This window comes from Rhamphochromis sp. 'chilingali' (assembly GCF_963969265.1).
Source record: "Rhamphochromis sp. 'chilingali' genome assembly, chromosome: 10".
Lineage (NCBI taxonomy): Eukaryota > Metazoa > Chordata > Actinopteri > Cichliformes > Cichlidae > Rhamphochromis > Rhamphochromis sp. 'chilingali'.
In genome coordinates, this window is record NC_137937.1 from 29830997 (window position 1) to 29854708 (window position 23712).

The 23712-nt window shown below is 42.6% G+C and overlaps 1 protein-coding gene across 2 annotated transcripts in view; it reads right to left on the reverse strand.

Moving 5' to 3' along the window:
• Positions 1 to 6: 6 nt before the first annotated feature.
• gak (cyclin G associated kinase) overlaps positions 7 to 23712 on the reverse strand; it is a 30102-nt gene continuing 6396 nt past the window's right edge. Inside the window, exons 5-29 of one of the 2 annotated variants that reach the window (XM_080895003.1) lie at positions 23433 to 23575; positions 23094 to 23219; positions 19993 to 20082; positions 19691 to 19826; positions 19126 to 19238; positions 17287 to 17365; positions 15194 to 15311; positions 6583 to 6632; positions 6293 to 6441; positions 5939 to 6061; positions 5696 to 5829; positions 5396 to 5590; positions 5167 to 5284; positions 4997 to 5076; positions 4629 to 4822; positions 4282 to 4443; positions 3993 to 4159; positions 3589 to 3850; positions 3298 to 3492; positions 3042 to 3179; positions 2840 to 2926; positions 2473 to 2739; positions 1933 to 2081; positions 584 to 760; positions 7 to 399 (exon numbers count right to left, since the gene is read on the reverse strand). In XM_080895003.1, the coding sequence (XP_080751129.1) occupies positions 298 to 399; positions 584 to 760; positions 1933 to 2081; positions 2473 to 2739; positions 2840 to 2926; positions 3042 to 3179; positions 3298 to 3492; positions 3589 to 3850; positions 3993 to 4159; positions 4282 to 4443; positions 4629 to 4822; positions 4997 to 5076; positions 5167 to 5284; positions 5396 to 5590; positions 5696 to 5829; positions 5939 to 6061; positions 6293 to 6441; positions 6583 to 6632; positions 15194 to 15311; positions 17287 to 17365; positions 19126 to 19238; positions 19691 to 19826; positions 19993 to 20082; positions 23094 to 23219; positions 23433 to 23575 (3554 nt within the window). In that variant the 3' untranslated portion in view covers positions 7 to 297. Of the gene's footprint in view, positions 400 to 583; positions 761 to 1932; positions 2082 to 2472; positions 2740 to 2827; positions 2927 to 3041; positions 3180 to 3297; positions 3493 to 3588; positions 3851 to 3992; positions 4160 to 4281; positions 4444 to 4628; positions 4823 to 4996; positions 5077 to 5166; positions 5285 to 5395; positions 5591 to 5695; positions 5830 to 5938; positions 6062 to 6292; positions 6442 to 6582; positions 6633 to 15193; positions 15312 to 17286; positions 17366 to 19125; positions 19239 to 19690; positions 19827 to 19992; positions 20083 to 23093; positions 23220 to 23432; positions 23576 to 23712 lie in introns of both variants that reach the window. The other variant, XM_080895002.1, reaches the window with a different exon arrangement.

The window sequence follows — 23712 nt, forward strand, 5'->3', positions numbered from 1 at the left end:
AGTGAGTTTAAGACCGATCACAATGTTTATTTAACTGGCTGTTTATAGACCAGCAAGGAAACTTTCATTACAGCCAGACATGAGGCAAAAGGTCTTTTTTTTTGATCGAAGAAACAGAAGAAAGTAAAGGAGGGGGGAGGGAATGGAAGAGAGGACACCTCTCAGAGGCTTTTTGCCCCTAAGGCCCAATGTGGGCTCAGTCCTGTCCAATCTGGCCCAGTCTCCTGTTTTGTTAGGCCAAATCCAGTCCGGCCTGGTCCGGTCTGGTCTGGTCTAGCTGGAATCCAGGCCAGGATTTTAGAAGAGTGCTTTGGATCCCTGGTTCTCAAACTCTGACCAGGCGTCGTTCAGTTCCATAAAGATCATCTTCGCATACTGTTCGTAAGGCTGGCCCGTTGCCTGAAGAGAATTCAAAGGTTTGGAGTTTAATACTGAATTAAAAACAGAAAAACAAGAGCATTCATACTGAAAGAAGACCGTAAACTCATACTCGAGATTCATCTCATTTCCTGTTGTTTCACAAACAGAGGAGCTGCACCTTTTTTTAAGTTTTAAAGCACTTTCACAGTATTTGATACTGTACCTTATCAGGATGGACAACCAGCACAGCCTTCCTGTAGTATTTCTTCACCTGGTCAGCTGACACCAGGTCTGCCATGCCCACAGGCTTCCAGCGCGTTTCACCCTCCCACAACACTGTGTGTAGAGTTGACAGCAGTGCTCGGATGTTTCGCTCCTTCCCTTCGATCCAGTCCAAGATCTACAGCATGATAACAAAACAAATCTTTACTACTTGGAGGCTACTGTATGAGTGAGCTGATGAAAGCAGAGTTTAACCTGCCAAAAGGCATCCTAGCTGTACCCAATCTTATTGTTGTTTAGTAAAATCACCTGCTACATGTGTGACGCAGTATGCAAAAACGTGGCCAAGCCCAAAATGTTCATTAACTCAGAGATGTCCAATTCTGACCATTCTTTGAATCACTCTTTTTTAATAACAATGCAAACAGATTTTGTAATAAAAAAAACAAAAGACAACTCTACCACGTTTCCAAGAAATCAGTTGATTGCTCACAGTACACACCGCATTATTAGCACAGGCTAAAGATGGAAAAGTCACCAGTAAGGGGACAATTTTCACTGGGTGCCCAGGCATGTTGAATGATGATTTGGAGAAAAGTAGTGCACTGCTGTTTGCAGTTCATAAACAGATATTGCATATAGATGGGATGACATTGCAAACACTGGAAAATCTGGTTGTTTTTGACATTATCATTGCTTGACTCTTTTTTTCTATGAAACCGAGATTCTTGGTCGTCATCCTTGGCTGGCTTTTTGTGTCAGTGGACAATGGTGACTCTTTTCACAAGGATTAGATTTTTCTCCAGGGCCACACACTGTGTGTTTGTAAGTGTCCAACATGCCCTTCACATATTCTGCCACAAGTCTCTTAGCTCATCCTCCCATCATCTCCTGTTAGCCCACCACTACTGCCTAAAAAGTGACTTTCATTGTTGTCTGCAGACATGAAACAGATGAAACATAATAAATCATATTTAACAGCTGAAAATTTCAAGCCATTTCTAAAGATCTGCCAATTTTTTGCTGCCTTTAGACAAGTCTCTATCATTTTTGTTGATGTTATAAAAGCTTAATTAGTTGGTTACTGTTTCCAATTTTATGCATTCATTTATTTTTTAATAATTTAATTCTATTATATTTGAATGTTTTTGTAAATGCATTTATTCACTTCTAATTTTTGCTTTCCTTTTTACTGTAACCATGTTTTTAGCACATTTACCTTTTAACTCTTATGGTTGCAGTCATGGTTATGTGAGTTTTAGATTTTATTTATATCTTAATGCACTTCTGTTTTTAAATGTGGCATATAAATAAAAGTGACTTCACATATGTGTTCAGTTTGCTACCTACCTGTAATTTGAGAGGATCCATGTCTTTTGTGATCTCCTGTCTCCTCATTTCAGCAATGGTCCTTGGTCCCTTCTTGTCAGGTTTAGAAGCAAAACCCTGAGTTGAGAGCAGATCCCCGAAATCATCCTCCTTTACCTTTGGCTTGGGCCCTGAGTGTCAGCAGCACAGATAAAACGAAATTATTTATGATATGGAAATTTTATGGGCATTTATTAGGGTTAGTCATAAAATGAGAAGCCTTTTATGAGAAGACCAGGGAAATATAAAATAATAACTGAAAATCAGCAAAGTAATGAACATAAATATTCCAAATTCCATCTTTTTAGTTTCCAACCTCTGTTTTAAGCTGCTGATGGTCTCCCCTGCTTACTGCTAATTACATACAGTGCAAGGCAAAATTCTGGACAAACTAACTGAATCAATCGGTTTTCTACTCATTTTTAATTTTCTAAATTATAAAAACTTAATTTAACTTTGTAATATCACCGCTATTGTTTTGTTCAAAATAGATAACTAGTATTGTAATCATGTCTCTCTTACCAAATCCAGGCCCACGAACTCCTCTCTCTTCTCTCCCACCGATCACACTGGAGAAGTTAAGGTTGTAGTTGGGTTTAGAGGACTGGGTTCCTGCAGGCTGAGAAGCTGAAGACCCTTTGGGGCCAGATCCAGATATCCAAGGTTTGTTCTGGGCTGAGGTGGGTCTTGCAGACTGCCATGGCTGAGCTTGAGGCTTAGCAGAGGAAGAAGAGGAAGAAGGACCCTTTGTGCTGAAGGATGGCCCAGAAAGATTACTGCTGGAGGAACCTATAGGAAAAAGATGGAGATGAGATAAATGTAAAGGCTTATAAGATTGACAGTCTTCCTCTTTTATGGAAATAACTCCTCAGCTTACCTGAGCTCCTACCTGGCAAGTTGGAGCTCAGGTTTCCTAGGTCAGCAAAAGGATCAAAGGTCTGAGACTTGGCCTTTGACATGGATGGCATACCAGAAGCTAAAATGATCAAAATATACAAGTCAACACTTTTATCTGGTTTCAATTTTGATTTTGGCTTTAAATCTCAAAATTTTTCAGTCACCAAAAGATCTGTAAGAAAGGTTTCTCCTACCTGTGTTGGTATAACTTGGTTTACTGGCAGTGGTGCTCATTCCAGCAGTGGTTCCTTTTGCCCAGCTGTCCCACCCACCCAGCAGGTCTGGTTGGCTGGCTGATGATGTCATTTTAGGGGTATCATTTACAAGCTTATCTGTAATAACACAAACATCCTAAGTGTCAACAATGGACTCTTTCCAGTGTAAATACAAAATGTTACCAGAAGAAAGAATATGAAATCCAGCTGGACGTCAAGGAACTGATGTACTTACTGAGGTTGAAGAGGCTGGTGTTGGAAGCAGGAGTGGCGTTGCTGTGAGCTGAACCAAATCCACTGGTTGCTGAACTATCAGAACCCAACAAGTCTCCAAACAGGTCTGGTCCAGAGGCTTGTCGAGATGAACCAACGCTGGAGCCAACACCAGAACCCGACCCCATCCCAAACGGATCAAAAAGATCCCCCATGGCTGCAACACAGGCAAAGTGACAGGAAATATTTATTAAGTGCAACCCAAGAAATCTCAGAATAATGCAGTAAGCATGTGTGAAGCCTCAGCTTTTACGTTTTTGGTCTGGTGTGGCTCCACTGGCTGGCCCACTGAAGAACAAGTCTTCCTGCACTGCTCCAGTCTGACCAGCAGGAGGTGCAAATAAGTCATTGAGGAGGTCGCTGTTGCTAGAAGCAGCTTTCATTCCTCCCTGATCTCCGTGTTGTGGAGCAGAGGACGAAGTTGAGGACATGGTTGGAGGTTGAGGGTCACAGTTCAACCCCAAGAGGTCAGCTGTGTCTTCAGGAGGAGCCTCCTGTGTTGCAGGAGAAGCCGTCTGAGAGGAGACAAGGAAACCAAGAAAATAAAGAAATGCATGGATGCAAGAAATAAAGAATTTTGGTAGTAATTAACAGTGTGATAAACGGGGTAATAGTTTATTGATAAAATAATACAAGCCAGCCAAAGATTTTCTGCACCTGAAAGTCAGAATCAAACAGCGGCTCGCTGTGGTCACGTGACATTGGCTCTCCACTGGTGGCAGAGTAAGAATAGGACTCTCCTTCTGACTGATCACTCAGATCCTCCTGGTCATTCATATATCCTCCTTCTTGACTGTCTGAGGCATCCTGAGCGCTACGTACATCTATAATCACAGGAAGCTAGTCAGTGAGATTTTCCAGAGAGAAAGGTTTGTAAGAAAATGCTACACGGATTAATAGAATTACACATTACAGATTAACAGAACAGAATATGACAGTACATTACCTTCCCAGTCTAGGGTCTGGAAAAAGTTGCTGGAATTAGTATCATTGCTCATCGGAGACTCTGGTTCTGTTGCACTGGAGCTGTCTGGGGTTTGAGCTGGCTGGGCCGACTCTGAGTCATAAAACGCTGAAGAACCTGGCTGACGAGGCAACTCGGGCTTACCTGCAGTGATAAAGGATCCAAGTTTATTTCATCTGTAGAAGCAAACTTAGAAGAACTTAAAAGCACCTTAAAGCCACGTAAGAAGTAAAACATCTAATATACAAATAAAATAAACAGATGACAACACTTTTTACCAATGCTTCTCCACTACTAAACTAACATTCAGGCCAAGTAAAGCCATGTACCAAATTTGCTGAGGATCTCTTGCTGCTCATCACGAGAGGAGAAAAGGATCTTGGGGTTGAGGCCTTTGGTTTGAAAGCCCTCCCATGGAGGAGTCTTGGTGCTGGGCCTGTCCCTGGGTTCAACCTCAATGTCCAAGTTGACCTGGAACAAGTCTGGGTACTTCTCCTGGATGTCACAGGCATCCAAATCATACCTGAAAAACAACAAGCAGATAAAAAAGAAATAATGAAGAAAGTATAGTTTAAATTACTTGTTACAAGCAGTGCAGCTGTAAAAGTTTAACAATGAAGACCACATTCAGCTGTTAATAAATAATAAGAAAATATAACCTGCAGCAGTATGTTATGGATCAAGACAACATACGTACTTGGCAAACTTGACAGTCGTTGCATTTCTTGGTACAAAGCCTGTGTGGAACTGGATCTGGAACATTTTCATGGACGCCATCTGAAAGACAATTATAAATGCTCTGAAAAGTGCATTTCTTCATATTCATTGCCACCTCGAGGCTTTAAGCAAGGGTGTCTGTATTTATACCTTTGCCTGCAGACGTCCTCCCAGCGTAGATCTTGCATGATAGATCACCACCAGCACGTCTCCTTGAACGGTAACATTGAGAGGAATCTCCGCTTTCCCATCTTCCATCTTAAAATCCCTGAAACATGAGATTGTGAGAGGAAAAGAGTAATATACATGTTAGATTGTTAAAATAAAGGGAAACTTGTCAGGCCATCCTTGTACAAACCAAAAAAAAAAAAAAACTTACTGCATCCTGTCATACTCCTGTGATGTGGTGAGCACCCTCTCGTCCCCAACGTAGACTTCGCAGAATGGCCGGCACCCATTACGCTGCTTGTTGAACAGTGGCACTGGTGTCATGATGATGGAGCGAATAACTACAGGCTTGCTGTGAGGGATGATGGGCTCCTCTGCCATCATGTCACACATATACTCTATATACCTGCAAAATTGAGATCATGTAGTATTTGATACATGACCTACTAAGGATGACCAACACACACCAGTCCTCTTTTCTACACATTTTAACTTGAATATTTTTCAATACCTCTTGTGTGAAGGTGCTATGCCTGGTGGACAGCGTTTCATTGAGAACATGTAGACTGCTGCCTCAGCAGTGGTGAAAAGGCGGCAAAAACACAGGAAGGAGCAAACTGCCACTGCTGATGCTGCTCTGCCATCCTGCACACAGAAAGGGTACACATTAAATTTATGACAGGTGACACTCCATTCAATTTGACACCATGTACTCCTCTCTACAAGCGCAGGCTCAAAGGACTGACTTACTTACCAGACAGTGTACCACACAGATGTTCCTCTGGTCCTGTTTGAGCCATAGATGCATGTTCTTACATACGCTGTAGAGACTGCGGAGGTTAGGGGCACGACGCAGCTGCCAATTACACTCTGAAACCTGCGCGTGCACAAATAATACAAATTACTGAAATAGTGACGCAACAAGGACACATGCTTCAACAATAGCTACTGTTGTGGCAATAATAAGCTTATGCATGACAAAAGCACAGAGAAACACTACTATACCTGTGATCATTGAGAGTAAACAAAGTATAACACAAAGCTATAATTTAGCCTTGGTTTAAGTTATTTCCCACACCAACACAACCTTGTATCACAAAGTGCATACCCTGTTGTGGAATCGAGAAGGCCTGTATGATCGTTTGGAGAGGTTGTACACAGCGTAGTGGCCAGCATGACGTGAATCGAGGAACAGACGGACATCCTCAATGTTGTTCTTTATCGCAGACTCCACCCCTTCTGCTGGGAAAGACATGACTGCACGCGCACACACACACGTTCATTACAGGCATGTATGAATCGGGTAACCAGTGATGCTATGCTTGTTCTGTAATATTAAATTACTTGACAATCAAATAATAGTCACTGAATGCTAAAGTGTTCGGGCACTTTACCTACCTGCAATTCTGGAGGTGATGTAAGAAATATCCAGGTCCCCTTTGGCATAGCTGTAACAGAAATGACAAGTGCCGTTATAAAAGCAGTATGTAAACAAAGTTAGAAGCATAAATGATACATTTAAGAAAATAGAGGAAATTAAACTGGTGATTAATGTCTGGGAGACTGGAAAAAAAAATCCAACGGATGCAAGCTGGACAAAAACTTTTCAACTCTGGTTTTGAATCTCAGATGTTGAAATATTATTAACTGAAAATATTAATCTCTGCCAGAGCAGCCATTCAGTACAAAGTTTTAAACAGTTTTGATGAATATTGCCTCAATAATTATGCAAAATCGATTAAGACAGTCCCCAGTTTATCCTTCCGCTGAGTCTTTATTATAGCACAAGCATTTGGCAGATGCTTGTTGTCAGCATTCATTACGGCAACTTTCATTACTACAAATAGTGAGTATTAAGTAATACTGGCAGTAAAAACTTATGTAGTTAGGTTTCATTGGATCTTACTGCGCATGCAATCATACTGGAACAATGACAACAGGTAAAAGAACACAGCCTGATTTCTACTGCACAGTTTAGGACAGACAAACAAACCATAGCTCAGTTTCTTTGCTTAGCCCATCTATGATGATTAAATTCATCTGTATTAATCAGTATTAGGATAAATAGATGATGCAAATTAAGACATATAAGTGAAAATGATATTAGGTAAGTAGTGGAACCATAATAAAACTTCCAACATTCAGTCAAACAGTCACTCATACTTGTATACCACAGCCTACATATAAAGTTGCGATTGCAATTATACATTTGCAACCCATGCCGAAGCTACTTTAATTAAAACAATATGGACATTCTGAGTTAAGGTAAACCCTAAAAGGAAAAAGACAGCCAAAAAACAAAAGCAATAGCAAAACATGCAACTGAATGACAACTTAATTAAATGTGATGATTCAGATAGCAGATAAAACGGGTTTGAAAAGAGAAATGTAATAAAAAGGTGAAACAGATGAAAACAGTCAAATGTAAATTAAATAGCCTTTTTGATTTTTGAGCTGAAGTTAAATTAAAAGTAATACTGGATATCATGGGATTCTCCATGTAGATCATAAAAGCACAGCTGAGTCAAGCTACACCAAAACTCCAGTGTCAAAACGACAGCTTCCTGCAGTCATGTGACTTTGCATTTGTTCTCCAGCAAATATGCAGTTGTATTGGATGGTTTTCTTTACCTTCCTTGTAACTGTCATTTCTTCATTACATTTCAGTAAATGGAATATTTCAAGCTGGATGCTTCTTTTGGCCTACTTTTGTATGGATTCATTATCTTCAGTTCCAGACATAGTTACTCAGCAAGTCCATAGTTAAGTGTTGTCACATGGTTTGAAGAATCAGAGACGAAGGCTCAGGCTTAACAAGTCATTTAAGCTCTATATTGTTTGTTTAATTACTGCTTAATGTTAAGTCCATGACATCAGTTTTATACAGATATGTAAAAATTAAATTATTTTTAACATGTGAATTTTTTTATGGATATGTTAGTGGAGTTATAAGATAAAAGTTATCTAAAAGTAAGAAATCAATTGAACTAAATGAGCTATCACACTTGATTTGACAAAAATAACAAGCAAAAATCAAAAGGTTGTTGTTGTTTCCCTCAGACAGAAAAGAAAAATGCATATTTTTTAAACTTTATAGCAAGAAATATGATTGCTATATTAAGGGCCATTTAATTGAAGTTAATGAGTACTTTACCCTTTTAATCGAAGGCCATCACTGCTATGCTACCAATTCTAGTTATCTTTAAACAAAGTTCTCATAAAATGAGTTTACATTTGCAGAAAATAGTTTCCTGGAAAACTCACGGACAGTGAGTCTGCCCTACTGTGTCATTCGCTGATATAATTTTCCAGTTATTTCACCAATATATATGGGAATTTGTCCATTCACATCATGCTCTGCATTCACTCAGTTGAATTACTGAATGTGTGATGTTAGGATCAGAAAGCTAGGATGGTGGGCACTGAGCAACAGAAGATGTGCAACATTTCTTTCCTACTAAATCAAGCACACACTACAGAACACAGAGTAACGCATGGACTGACGCATTCCGCTGACCCATATTTACCTTGGGTTGCTAGGAGATGGACACATAGTGGGACCATGAGGGTTTGAGACAGAGAGGAAGAAAAAACAAACAAAAACAAAACAAAAAAACAAAACAAAATCATCAAAAAAAGTCAATGGCAAAACCAAATGAGACGGCAAATCTTTAAAGATGCGGATAATGGGACTATGAAAGGAACACTTTGCTGTTTAATCTTTCTATACCTTCAGCAATCATTACCATTTTCACTGGCCAGTGCAGCCAAGTGTAGCAGCCCAGAAAATCCAGTGACTTGCTTGTATAGCAATGGTCAATAAAGGGAGGACAGATGAACGGTGTGTCATTTCCTGGGACCTTACACATGAAATCTGAGTGTAGAACCACATTTTTGACCAGCAGACAACAAAATGTTCCTTTTAAAGGTAAATCTGGGATCAGGGTATGAGTGAGAATGAGACATACGCAGACAACTGCTTTCACATTAGGCCTTTGCAACTATGATGAAACATGATAACAGATGATGACATGACTGAGAAACAGTATTGCTTAAAAATGGTTGCCATTTGCTGGATGTCTGAATTAAAAATTTGTTATAGGACCAAAAGTGCATCCTTTCATTACGGGAAATTCAAATTTGTCAGTGCCAAAGTAAATACCGTAGTGGAACTATTTTAAGTTATAATAACTGTGACGGAGTGACCCGTCTCAAGGCAGAGTCCGCTGAGTATGGCACCGCCACCATTAGATCGCCAATCGTGCAGGGTGACGCAAGCCGATGGTATGGGGGTGTGGGGTTTAAATAATGAGTTCACGTGGGTCTGGACCGTCATGAGAATGGCCTCATTACGTGGGCCGTTAATGTGTATATGAAGTCGGGTAGACTTCCGGGAAATAGTTGAGAGCCTGTATCAATGTATATGTTTTGTGAGTGTATAATGAAAAAGAAATTCTGGGGGAGGGAGACGGGGATTAAAGTTAGAATAAAGAATTGGTGGTGACGCCAAGGGGGAGGGGTTACGGGATATAAGAGACGGCGAGCCGGATATGAAGGGGAGTGTGTTGTAACATACAGGCTGTGTAGCGCGGATCTCAGTTTTATGTCTTTGTAACCATCTTTTTATGCACTGGGGAGGCCGTTTCAAATAAAGTATCCACACTAATACCTTACCGACTACGCCTGTGTTTGTCCGGGAGAGGTCTGGAAGGGGACCCCGTGACATATGGTGTCAGAAGTGGGATGGCTAGTCGGAAGAAGAAATCGCGTCTCCCCGCTAAGCGCACAGGGCTGCGGTCCCAGCAGCCTGAGGTTCTGACGGAGCGGACAGTAGAGGAGGCTTGGGAAACGGTGCCGGCGTCGTCGTCGTCAGCGGAGGAGGAGGTGGTTTCCGTCCGGGGTGGCCCCGAGGTGGCCACGGGGTCGACCGCGGCACGGGACCCTAATGGGGAGCTGCTTCAGATGATGAGGGACTTCCTGGCGGGACAGCAAAGGAGAGAGGTGGATTTCCTGGCTGAACTCAGGGGGCTGAGGACCGTTCCCTCTCCTAATGCGCTGTTGCCTGCGGATTCAGCTAGTCAGCAAAGCTCAGGGCAAGTGTTAGCGGGAGCTAGCACTACGGCCGCTACGGCTACACCGAGCACGGTAACAGCGAGTAGCCCCAGGATGGTGCTGCCTACCCCGGCCCGGCAGCGAGAATACCGGCCGTCGTTACTGGAGGAACCGGCTCGCCAGTCCCTGGCAACGACAAGCAGCCTCGACCAGACGGGCGGAGAGTGGAGGCGATCGGAGGGGCCAAAGATTCCACCGTACCAGATGGGGGAAGATATTGAGAACTATTTGTTGCGCTTTGAGCGGGTGGCCAGAACCTGGAGATGGCCGGAGAATGAATGGGCCTGTCGGCTAGTTCCGTTGCTAGTGGGGAAGGCGTTGGAGGCCTATACCGCAATGGATGAAGAAAGAGCCCATTGTTATGAGGATTTAAAAGCTGCCTTGTTAGTTAAATTTGACATTTCCCCGGAGACGTATCGGCAGCGGTTTCGCTCTAATATTATTCCACCTGGGGAGAGCCCCACCGAGACTTACTACCGGCTGAAAGGACTGTACCGGCGCTGGCTTCGACCAGAGCAGCATACGAAGGACGAGATGGGAGAAGCGATTATTTTGGAGCAGCTAATTCGAGTTCTTCCAGGGGAGGTGAGGACCTGGGTGAGGGAGCATGAGCCCGCGGACGGACTGGCCGCAGCCAAGTTGGTGACGCAGTATTTCAATGCGCGGAGAGGAGCGGCCCCGGTCCGCTCAGCTGGGACGCCACAGCGATCGTCCCCGCAATCCGCGGGTCTGCCGAAGCGGGAGAGTAACCCCGAGCCATCCGGGGCCCCCAAGGTATCCACTCTACGAGGAGCGGGTAAGGACTTTCTTTGTTATTACTGCCAGCAGCCAGGCCATAAAGCCTCGGTGTGCCCCATCCGGAAGGCCAAAGTCACTGGGGCCTGCTATGCACCTCGGCTGGAGGCGGAACCAACAAAGGTCCAGCCAGCTGAGGGGCAACGCTATAAAACTGTAATGGTAAATGGGCAGCGGGTTACTGCTGCTGGACACTGGTAGTTTTATGTCATTAATTAAGCAAAGCTTGGTACCAGTGAACTGTGTGGACTATAGTCGACAAGAAGAAGTGTTATGTGTGCATGGTGACAAACATCCCTACCCAAAGGTGGAAATAACAGTGACTATTAATGACCAGCCATATTTATTGTCTGTTGGGGTGGTACAGAATTTGCCAGTAGAGGTTATTCTGGGGATGGATGTGCCTGTGCTGATGGATTTGTTGCAAGAAAAAGAAGAGCGGGACACAGAGACAAAAGGGAGGGAAACGGGGAATGTTCAAATGAAGGTGTTAGGCCCAGTGGTCACTAGGGCCCAGGCGAAGGCGGGATGCCAACCCCTGCCAGACTTGGACAGTAGTCTGTGCGAGGGTGGCACGAAAGGGCCGAGAAAATCTCGTCGCCAACGCCGCTTTGAGAAGCAGCTATGGTCCCAGGGACCGGGCAATAAGAACATGAAATGGGATGTACCTGAAAATATTTCTGTGTTGCAAAGGGAGGATGAGACGTTGGAAGTGTTGTTTGCTAATGTGCCTGAAGGGGGAACAGGGAAATGGGGAGGAAAAGAGAAGTTTGTGGTTGAGAAAAATGTGTTGTATGCAGTTGATGGGGACCACCAGCGGCTTGTGATCCCTGCTAGTTGTAGACCTCTCATTCTGCATTTAGCTCATACCCTCCCCTGGGCAGGCCATTTGGGTCGCCAAAAAACCTATTTACGGGTTAGTACGCGTTTCTTTTGGCCGTCAATGTATACGGATGTACAGAAGTACTGTCGTGCATGCCCGGTGTGTCAGAAAACTTGCCCAGCGCGCAAATCGGATCGGGCTCTGCTACAACCCTTGCCGGTCATCTCTATCCCCTTCCGTAGGGTAGCTATGGACATTGTGGGTCCGTTAGTAAAAAGTGGTCGGGGTTATCAGTACATATTGGTGGTGTGTGATTACGCGACCCGTTTCCCAGAGGCGTTTCCGTTGCGAGCAATCACAGCCCCTAATGTTCTGCGCGCACTGATACAGTTGTTTTCTCGGGTGGGGATACCTGATGAGATTTTGACCGACCAAGGGACTAACTTTACGTCGAAGTTAATGCAGCTCTTCCACACTCAGTTAGGCGTTTCGGCCATCAAGACGTCACCGTACCATCCACAGACAGATGGGTTGGTGGAGAGGTTTAATCAGACTCTCAAACGGATGTTACAGAAGTTTGTGTCAGACACGGGAAAAGATTGGGACCAGTGGTTACCCTTTCTTTTGTTCGCGTATAGAGAGGTTCCACAGGCGTCCACGGGGTTCTCCCCCTTTGAGTTACTCTATGGGTGGGAGGTACAGGGGCCGCTTGATCTCGTTCGAAAGGGGTGGGAGTCTTCGACCGTGGCTCCAAATGAGAAAGGGGTGGTGCAGTTTGTGCTGGAGATGAGAGAGCGGTTGGAGCGGTACCAGGCCGAGGCCGAAGCCAATCTGCGGGATGCTCAACGAAGCCAGAAGATCTGGTATGACCAACAGGCCCGGCAACGTGAGTTTCAGCCCGGACAAAAGGTGCTGTTACTTCTCCCTTCTTCCAACAGTAAACTGCTGGCGAAATGGCAAGGGCCCTATATCGTGCTTCGCCGAATGGGACCAGTGACGTATGAGATCCATCATCCGGGAAAAAAGAAACCGAAACAAACCTACCATGTGAACCTCCTGAAGGAATGGGTGGAGCAGCCCCGTCCGGCTCCGAGGGAGGCACTGATGGCCAGGGCGGTGCAAGGAGGAGGACAGAGTGAACCTGAGCAGGCTACGGATCCAAGGTCTCCGGTATTGACTCATCTGACCTCACAGCAGGCTGCGGAGCTACTGAAAATTCTGCAGGAGACGCCTTCGCTGTGTTCCGTTAACCCAGGTCGGACTACCTTGGTTGAACCCGTGATCCGGCTAAAAGAGGGACAGCCCATCCGGCAACGGCCCTATCGGGTTCCGCAACACTTGGTGGAGAAGCTGCGACAGGAGGTGGAGAAGATACTGGAGCTTGGAGTGATCGAGCCGTCCTGCTCCGAATGGTGCAGCCCGGTGGTCATTATCTTCAAAAAGGATGGCTCTTTACGCATCTGCATCGACTTTCGAAAGCTAAATGCCATCTCAGAGTTTGATGCGTACCCCATGCCGCGAATTGAGGATTTACTGGAGAAGATTGGGGCTGCCCAGTATATCACCACTTTGGACTTGTGCAAAGGCTACTGGCAGGTGCCACTGGAGGAGACGTCGAGGCCGTACACTGCTTTCAGGACCCCTGCCGGGCTCTTCCAGTTTACCGTGATGCCCTTTGGCCTACATGGGGCACCGGCTACCTTCCAAAGGCTGATGGACAAGTTGTTACAGGGCTGTGACGGTTATAGCGCCGCCTACCTGGATGATGTCGTCATCTTCAGCCACACGTGGGAGGAGCATATGCAGCAGCTGTCGGAGGTCTTGGGAAGAATTCATAAGGCCGGGCTGACTCTGAACCCCTCGAAGTGTGAATGGGCGCGGCAGGAGACTCGCTACTTGGGCTACCAGGTGGGACGAGGAGAGGTGCGACCGCAGCTGGATAAGGTGGAAGCTATCCAGAATTGTCCTCGGCCTCGCACCAAGAAGGAGGTGCGGGCTTTCCTGGGACTGGTTGGTTGGTACCGAAGGTTTGTGCCCCAGTTTGCAACAATGGCGGCGCCGCTGACGACATTACTGGGGAAGAACCAACGAAATCCGGTCATATGGACCGCAGCATGTGAACAGGCGTTCCAGGGACTGAAAACTTGCCTGTGTTCGACCCCCGTGCTCTGGAGTCCGGACTTTAAGAAGCAGTTTTTGGTCCAGGTGGATGCCTCCAAGAGTGGCCTGGGAGCCGTGTTGGTTCAAGGGGACCCGGGCGAGGAGCACCCGATCCTATATCTGAGCCGCAAGCTGCTGCCGCGGGAGACCAATTACTCGACGGTGGAGAAGGAGGCTCTGGCGATTAAGTGGGCGCTGGAGAAACTCCGGTATTACTTACTGGGAAGAGAGTTTGTGTTGGAGACTGATCATCGGGCGCTTACCTGGATCCAGTCCATGAAGGATCATAATAGCCGACTTACACGCTGGTACCTCTCACTGCAACCTTTCAGGTTCGCCATCCGGCACAGACCAGGTACACTCAATGTGGTGGCGGATTACCTCTCTAGGTTGCCGCACATCGCCAACCTCCGGGGGGAAGGGGATGATGTGACGGAGTGACCCGTCTCAAGGCAGAGTCCGCTGAGTATGGCACCGCCACCATTAGATCGCCAATCGTGCAGGGTGACGCAAGCCGATGGTATGGGGGTGTGGGGTTTAAATAATGAGTTCACGTGGGTCTGGACCGTCATGAGAATGGCCTCATTACGTGGGCCGTTAATGTGTATATGAAGTCGGGTAGACTTCCGGGAAATAGTTGAGAGCCTGTATCAATGTATATGTTTTGTGAGTGTATAATGAAAAAGAAATTCTGGGGGAGGGAGACGGGGATTAAAGTTAGAATAAAGAATTGGTGGTGACGCCAAGGGGGAGGGGTTACGGGATATAAGAGACGGCGAGCCGGATATGAAGGGGAGTGTGTTGTAACATACAGGCTGTGTAGCGCGGATCTCAGTTTTATGTCTTTGTAACCATCTTTTTATGCACTGGGGAGGCCGTTTCAAATAAAGTATCCACACTAATACCTTACCGACTACGCCTGTGTTTGTCCGGGAGAGGTCTGGAAGGGGACCCCGTAACATAACCAATGTCAAATGTGAAAAGTTTAACTGAAATGTATGTTAACTCCCAAAATAAAAAATACATACATAATGATGAAGATTAACTGAAAGACATATGACAAAAGTGCAAAATAAATAAATGTAGCAATAATACTCCCGATAACGAGAGGCTTCTTACCTAGCTACTGACTGGATGACCTTGGAGGAAGTATCCTTTATGTTTGTCAAAAAGCGTTCTGTTCCTCCCTTTAAGATATCAAACAGGCCACTGCCAGACTGATCGGGGTCATATACACCTATAAGAAATGGTGAGGAAAAGAAGAATATGGTAAATATAATGACTTTAGAGCGATGCCTGAGATTAAGCACTTACAATCGGTTTGGCTGGTGAAAGCACACCCAGCACCTATTAGCTGCAAGAGGAATGACACTTGTGACAAATGATCATGCACATATAAATACTTAATTACATTCTGGGCTTCATCAAAAGGGCTCAAAAGGAAGCGTTTTACCAATTAATATTTCAGATAAAATCAGTTTATTTTAGCTGCAATGCAGCTGCCTGATGCCGAGGTGCAACAACAGGCAGTTGGAGCCACTCCTCACAGGAAAGAGCAAACATATTCTGCCTTTCGACAGATGGTTGACAGGCAGTGCAGAAATCCTCTTAGTGAGTGGACAGGAGACAGCTTGCAGGTCTGTGTGTGTGTCTGTGTGCGTACAAGTCTGTGTGGATATTTATGTGAAAAATAAGCCTATTATGCTCACTGAGATAAACAGACAGACACAAATATAATTTTCCCAACGAGCACTTAGAGCTTATGCTATAAATAATCTAAATCTTCTTCCAAAAAAAACAACACATAAATTAGTTATTTTTATATCCTTCATGATTTACTTCATTTAAATGAGACGTTATTGTATGGTGGGACAGTCACACTGTTGCATACTAATGCATGGTCTCTATATGTAATGTTTATTTTTTTCCTAAGGTGCATTTGAATCAAATTATCTTTTGCAACAGATTCACATACAAAAAAAACAAAAAAACAACTTGAAATCTGAGCACACCACTATCAGCCGTGATATAAACATTGCTAATTATACTACACAAGAGGCTCTTAGCAGGTTAAGGCTAATGATACATCAAAATTAGTGTGTTACAGATTGAAAAAAATATTGTTGAGAAACATTTATAGTGACTGTCTGACTCATTATGCCAGGAACCTGAACAGATATTGTAACAAGTAAGAGGATTTGTTCTACCATTAAAAATAGCTGGTTTCCTGACAGTACATCATACTGGGCCCTCGTTCAGACAAAGAGGAACCCTTTACTGATCTCACAGGACTTTGTATATGCAAGACCTGGCATGTGTATGAAATGTGTCAACAGCTGGATGGTGACTAACATACCAGCTTACCGTGTTTATTGCGTGACTTTCAGGGATATGGTTGAGAAATTAAATGTCATGTTCAATCACAGCTCAATGATAAACTTTATAGGAAAGATGTGGATTTAGCAGTTTCTAATGGTACCTGCCCACAGGGGCATTTTTCAACAAAAGGAGTCACGCATTTTCTCACCAATAGACATTTGACTGGTGTTCTACCAAACAGCGACTGACAGGTGCTCTCTCTTTCTCTCAGCCTTCTACAATCAGGCCTGAGACCTGAGTACATTTGTGCTAGGGCTGTTTGTGCAGGGATTTTAAACAGAAACCAATAAACTGGCTTGCCTGTGAACGTCTATCCGAAAAACAAACCAGCCAGAGTTGTTTTTTAAACTAATTTTTAAAAAAAGGACTTATAGAAACCCCGCAGGTGCTCAATCTGTGTTTGTTTTAAAATCAGCAACAGGTAGTTTAGAGGATTGCCTAGATGTTGACGTATGTAGGTCATTACTGATTTGCATTATGTGGTACAGAACTCAACTTTAAGTAAATGAGCAGTAGGCAGTTTCTCGAAACATAATGCAACTCTACTAAAATGCACTGCACAGCTGGTTATACAGATCATGAATATGAAATGTGCAAATAAAGATGTTGTGACATTTCCATTTAGGAAAGAATGAAATATCAATAATATAAAAATATCGATAATAGTGTTTTCAAGAACTTCAGTATTAGTCTCCTATACTTTAGTGTTAACACCTGAAACAAATAAACACAATAAAAACACAAACTAACAAACACTGACCCAAAACCCTGTCATACAACAACAACAACAACAACAACAACAACAAGAAAAATAAATGTAAAAAACAATTTACCTGCATTGTTATGGCTGTTGTGGATCTGCATTGATGGCTGTGCTCCATTGTTGCCAAAACCTCCGTTCTGCTCCAGCAGCTGCAGACATTCATATCCATCATACACTGGACGCCAACAGTAATACGTACTTAACATTGCAACGAGCAGGTCAACAATATTTTAAAAAGTTATGATGAAAGAAAGATGTTCTGTGACCTGGACTGTCTGTGTTTAAAAAAAAAATACCCACAATGGCTAAACCACCCCGGGAAAGAAAAACATCATCGAAAATATCCAAAAAAAGAAAAAAAAAATAAATCCAAAAATATACAATTTTTAAATATATAAAATAAAAATGGAACTTGATAGAAAATGAACAGTCAGAGCGCCTTAAACAAAGGAGGAGGAAAAAAAATGTGTTAAGCACACGTCAGGTCCCTGAATGAAAAACAAAACAAAACAATAAAATACAAATCTGTAACTCCAAAAAGTCGATAAATTACAACAAATTAAAAACAGGCTGTGCCAGATGATCGCTGTCGATCTGGGGTTTGTGTTCAACAGCCAAATAGCCTCTGTGTAACTGTCTTGTTTATTTCCCTCTCAGTGTCTCACTTCCCTCACAAGTTTTCTCCTTTCCCTCCTCTCAGCCTCTCCATATGTCTGTGCTGAACTGCAGCAGGGAGAGGAGGAAGAGGAGGAGTAGAAGTCCGAGGATTATAATCTCCTTACATCCAGCAGGGAAACCCCTTCTTAACCCTAATCAGATCAGCAACCGCCAAATCTGCCTTCACTCTGCACACACTTACCAGCCTTATCAGGATTCAGTTTAGAGAGAAATTTGTAGAAATGTAAAAAAAAGTCTATCTGCCTTGATTTGCTAATTTCCTAATGATTAAACGGTACTTTAATATAAATTTAGTTCAGGATACTGACACTGACCAACTCAGCACAAAACAAGGAAAATGCAATGAAATCAGTGTAAACCTGGCAAATGTTGAAACTGAAAGCAGCTTTATGTCAATCACAACAATGACCGAGGATTTAGTGATAAGTACCTGGATTTTTAAGGATTTGCGGTAAGAATCATAATGAGTTGGGGCTGATAGGTTGAATATGGTCAGCCATCATGCAGCGTAAAACGATTTCTATTCCAAAACCCTGATTAAATCTTAAATCTGATTGTGCTCAATTAGCTACTGTGGTGCAGGTGACAAAAAGCAACACCGACCATGCCAATGAAAACACAGTGTTACCACTGAACTGTTGGTATCACTTCATGTTTGCTTTAAATTTCAGTTCTCTCAGTCTTCACCTCTGTGTGTCTCTCTCCCTCTTTTTTGGCCCATTAAGACCTTACCAGCTGGCAAGAGAGGCCGCTGGGAAAGAGAATACAGACTCCTTTGTGCTTGTGTGTTTGTGCGTCTGTGTGTGGTGTATGTGAGGCTTAGCAAATGTAACCGCATCAGCAATTTGAGAGTGTTCAAGTTGTGTGTGTACATGTGCACATTTACACAAACACACACAGAGGAAGAAGCCGTGTGGTTGGCCTGTCAATAGCCTCTTCACAGGCTGGCACACACTGAGGATGAGACTCAGTGCCCTTAACCAATCATGTTGTTTACTCTAAAATACTTGTGAAAGCTGTCAACAATTCAAAACCGATACCTGGAGCAGAAACGTTTTAACTGCTACCAACTCGTCTGATGAACTCAAGATGAAGATTCAAGAGCTACTTTACACGTATTAAAGGATTAGACATGCAAGCCTTACCATAACTACTGTAAATGTGCAGTGTTTTTTTCCGTATTATCACATCTTACATCAATGACGAGGGTACTTTTAGAACACGCATTTACCTCAGTAATGGGGGACTTGGGGTTGACGTTGCGTGCTGCTGCTATCTCCTGGAGCTGGTTGACCAACTCTGTAATAGACAGACGCTCCTCTGGGTTCACCTTCAACATGGAACCTGAAGAGGAGGAGAATGGGTAGAATGTGGGTTGAAGTTAGTATGATTATAAAAAAGATACAAATAAAAATTTATGATAGCATAACTGATGTTTGTGGACAACACAATTGTAAAAATATTAATAAAAATGGCAGAAAGCTGATTAAAATTAATTAATAACCGATTGGTCATCAATCACATACACAGAAATTAAGGTGAACAAAGAAAAAGAATCCGACTTTTACTTTAAACTGTATACTGTTTAACCAAACTAACATTGTTAAAAGTTTTTAAATCACTAATGCATTTTTGTACTGCATTGAATTGCATGACATTTCTACATGAATGCTATTGTGCTAAACATCTGGCAGTCTGGTAAAGGTATAATGTGGCTTAAGGCATCAGATTTATCTTGTAGGCATTTAGCTGGTATCGATTAATAAATGGACTGGTGCCTGACGGGCAGTACATACGTATGAGGTCGTGATACACAGTGTATTTCATGTCGTTCTGAGGCATGGAGTACTTTCCGTTGACAATTTGTAGCTTGGCTCCATCCTCAAATGGATGCTGCTTAAAACACAACAGGTAGAGGATGCATCCCAGAGCCTGCATGTGAGACGACACATGATCAGTACAATAATCAAACTCCTTTGTTTACAGCAAAAACACAAAAACATGCATCAAAAGACAATCAAAACAAAGGCAGAAGAAGAGAAAGTCAGTTGTGTCTAAATTATAAATGGAGGTACACTAATGTCTGAAAATGACTGACCCAGATGTCTTGCTTCTCATTGATGGGAAAGTTGGAGTAGAGATCGATCATCTCTGGCGTTCGGTACGCAGGAGTGGTGTTCCTTGTTATCTACAGAAAAACATTTTTTAAAATGAATTGACATGAAAGCAAATATCAAGCTTAAGTCATATGTTTGTAAATCTTTGTAAAATTCTTTCTCCCGATTAGACAGAACTGAAAAAGCCATGTGCGCTGTACAAGAAGTGCACAAGATGAGTACATTACTCACATCTCCATAATTTCGTTGTAGATGTACAACGACAATAAAGGGCTATTCTATGCTATTCTATTATGTGCAACATGTGCCTGGTAAACAAGAAGTCTATTAGATTTACAAGCCAAGACCTCTGGTGTTCTGCATTCGAAATTCATCTGTGGCAAAGCTCCAGTGTGTAAGTGGGCAGCTGTGTGGTTATGGTACAAATATAATTTACATGATTGTTTAGGGCTTCCTGGACCTCTGGCTATTAATCCAATTAAAGGTTTCTGGTTTATGCTCAACACCATATCAATACTGCCACTGACCCACTCTGTCTTTGTACGTGTATTTTTGTCTTCTCAATTAATCATCCTACTTTTTACAAAGCAACTAAAGGAAACAAAATGAAATCAAAGTGGCTGCGGTTTTCCTTTTATGTTTTCTTTAAAAAATTAAAACCATATAAAATGTCTACCTGTGAAGCAGATTTCAACCTTTAATCTCTAATCACATATTCAAGGGTATCAACACAATCTTGTGATCAGTGATGAAATTACTATTTACCGTTTTCATTCGCTGCTTATCTCTTGCTTTTAGTTCACTCTGAGGATCTTTAATAGCATTTTTCTTTGTCTGTCATGTTTTTTTTTTAATTTTAAACTTTATGGATACTTTTGATTCCTTTCCTTATTTACAGTACTGTGCAAATATTTTGAGCTTCCCTCATTTCTTTGCATTGCTAAGAAAATGGGAAATGCACGTTTGAATAGCAATTTATTGAAACGTGCATTTCCCATTATGACCACCTTTATTTATGCTATCAAGTTTTCTTGCAATTTCATTAGGAAATCTTCAAGATTGGAATCTCCTTCATGAAACCTGGAAAACCAAAGTTCTTTAGATGTTTGCTGCCTTTTGTTCTGTTCTCTGTCAAAAAGATCCCACACTGCCTCAATAATGTTAAGGTTCGGGCTCTGGGGAGGCCAAGCTATGACTGATAGTGTTCCAGTTATAGTGCATGTTTTTTTCAGATGGTATTACATGGTGAATCTAAATCTGACCATACTTTTATTCCTTCATAATTCCATCAATTTATAAAAGACCCCTACAGTCTGCACTGTTTTACACACGACTGTAGACACTCATTGCTGTACCTTTCTTCTGGCCTTTTCATTCCATAACTGATTTTCAATCTAGCTCTTGTTTAATTTGCCATTTTCTCCTGGTTTTCTTAAGAATGGCTTCTTGACAGACACCCTTCCACTGAGACCGAACAGTAGAGAGATCAACTGAGGAGACAGATGCATCTCTCAGGTTCTGTGCAAGGGCTTTTCTTATTTCTCAAGGACACAACTTTGAGATACTGTTCATCTCCTGAAGATAGCTTTTTGGTTTTTTCTTACTTTTTTTTGTCAACGAAAGAAATGAGAACAAATGATGTGCTATTGAGACAGGCTGCTGGTAACAAATTGCCTAAGTTGATTCTTTGCTAAGTTGTCAGTTATGTTATATTTAAGTAATTTTTTTAAGCATGAATGACTTGTAGATCAGTGTTAAGTGGCTTAAAAATATATTTCCGATTGAAAGGAGCCAATGCCCAAAGACAGACCTTCAGAAAGCCTGGAAAACTATTGTAGAGAACTATTGCTAAAGATCACTTAAAAAAATTAAAAGAAAGTCTGGCACCATGGAAACAAAATTTCAGGAAATGAGAGGTGACTCCTCCTCCTGTTGTTTTAAATCTGCTTTATAATAAGTGACTTAAATCAAATAACTTTAGAATTCATATATTAATCCATCTATATGTTCAAAATCTTAGATAAGACTTCAATATTAATGAAACTCAGAAAATATCATCTCATATAATACCCAATACAGCTTAACACCGCATGTACTGTATAAGCAGTATTGGGGAGTAACGGAATACATGTATCGCCGTTACGTATTTAAAACACAAAATATGAGTAACTGTATTCCGTTACAGTTACAGTTTAAAAAGGTGGTATTTAGAATACAGTTACTTTGTTGAAATAAATGGATTACACTGCGGTGGTGGGTCAGGATTGTTTGGGTTTGTTTGACAGCTACGTTCTGTTGTTCCAGGCGGCAGCGTTACGGTTGCCATGGTTACAGGACGAGGCTCTCTCTCTGCGACTATGTGCCTCCTGGGTGAGAGAGCGCCTTTTTGTTGTTGTTGTTGTTGTGCTAAGCTAATAGGCAGAATGCTACGGGCATAGCTCTAAAGAACGTAGCCTCATGGGCAGTGTAGTCCGTGCTACAGGGAGAATGGACCGCCATACACATTATGTGTCTGTGAGCAAGAGGAGGGAAAAAAAAAAAAGGATAGTGGAAAAGTACGAGCTGTCACCGAGCAAAAACGGGAGCTGGAAGCATGTAAATATAATAATAACCACTGCACCTATTAAGACTCGACTGTACACTGTGTTTGTGTTTTCCTCTGAAAACAATAAGTTCCGCTGGAGCAGTCTTTCAACGCCTCTCTCTGTCTCTCGCAAGCAAAGTTGACCCACACAACAAAGTAAAGCTATTTTTCGGCTACAAGCCCGACATGGAACCTGCCGTATTAGTCAGAGGTCCCTTTACTGCGGTTCGGAGCCGCGGACCTTCGGTAATAGTAATAAATCACACAGCAATAGTACATTCACGTAGTTGTAAAAAGCATGATAATATATTAAGTAATCCAAAGTATTTAGAATACGTTACTGTCATTGGGTAACGTAACGGAATACGTTACAAAATACATTTTGGGCCATGTATTCTGTAATCTGTAGTGGAATACATTTTAAAAGTAACCTTCCCGACACTGTGTATAAGCAGGTCACTGTTAAGATCACCAAGAACTGTCTGCATGCTTAGGTACCTCATCCTCCACCATTGACCTCTTCTGTGCGGACCAGCTGTAGTCTGGATAATGTGACACTGTGGTGGCGCTGCCAAAGTCACACAGCTTGATGGTGCCCTGGTTACTAATCAAGAGGTTCTCAATCTGCAACACATCAACCAAGCAGTGAGTTAGCATTTCATTTAATTGCCATAAGTAAGACTTCTGAGACAGAACAAGGGCAGCAGCACATGATATGATGAAAACGTGGTCATAAGTAAAAGCACCAACTAAATAACTGCACTGTATATTGTGCATTTTTCTTTATTCTCCTCTCTGACACATCAGTCATCCTTTAAATACCAGAGGCAGACAAACCTTAAGGTCTCTGTGTATCACGGGAGGCTTCTGTTTGTGCATATGCTGAACAGCGCGGCACGCCTGATAGAAGATTTTTAGCACAGTGTCACATGATAGAGGAGCCTTCTGCTCTACCCTCTTAATAAAGTCCACCAGCTGACCTGAGGTGAAAGAGGTACAAAAACACAAAAGAATGTGAAACTGTAGATAAAAGTCTTGTATTTAGTAATAAAATTACAAAATTAAAGAAAAAGTGCTTTGCACACATCCTACAAGTGATTTATTTCTGTTAACATAC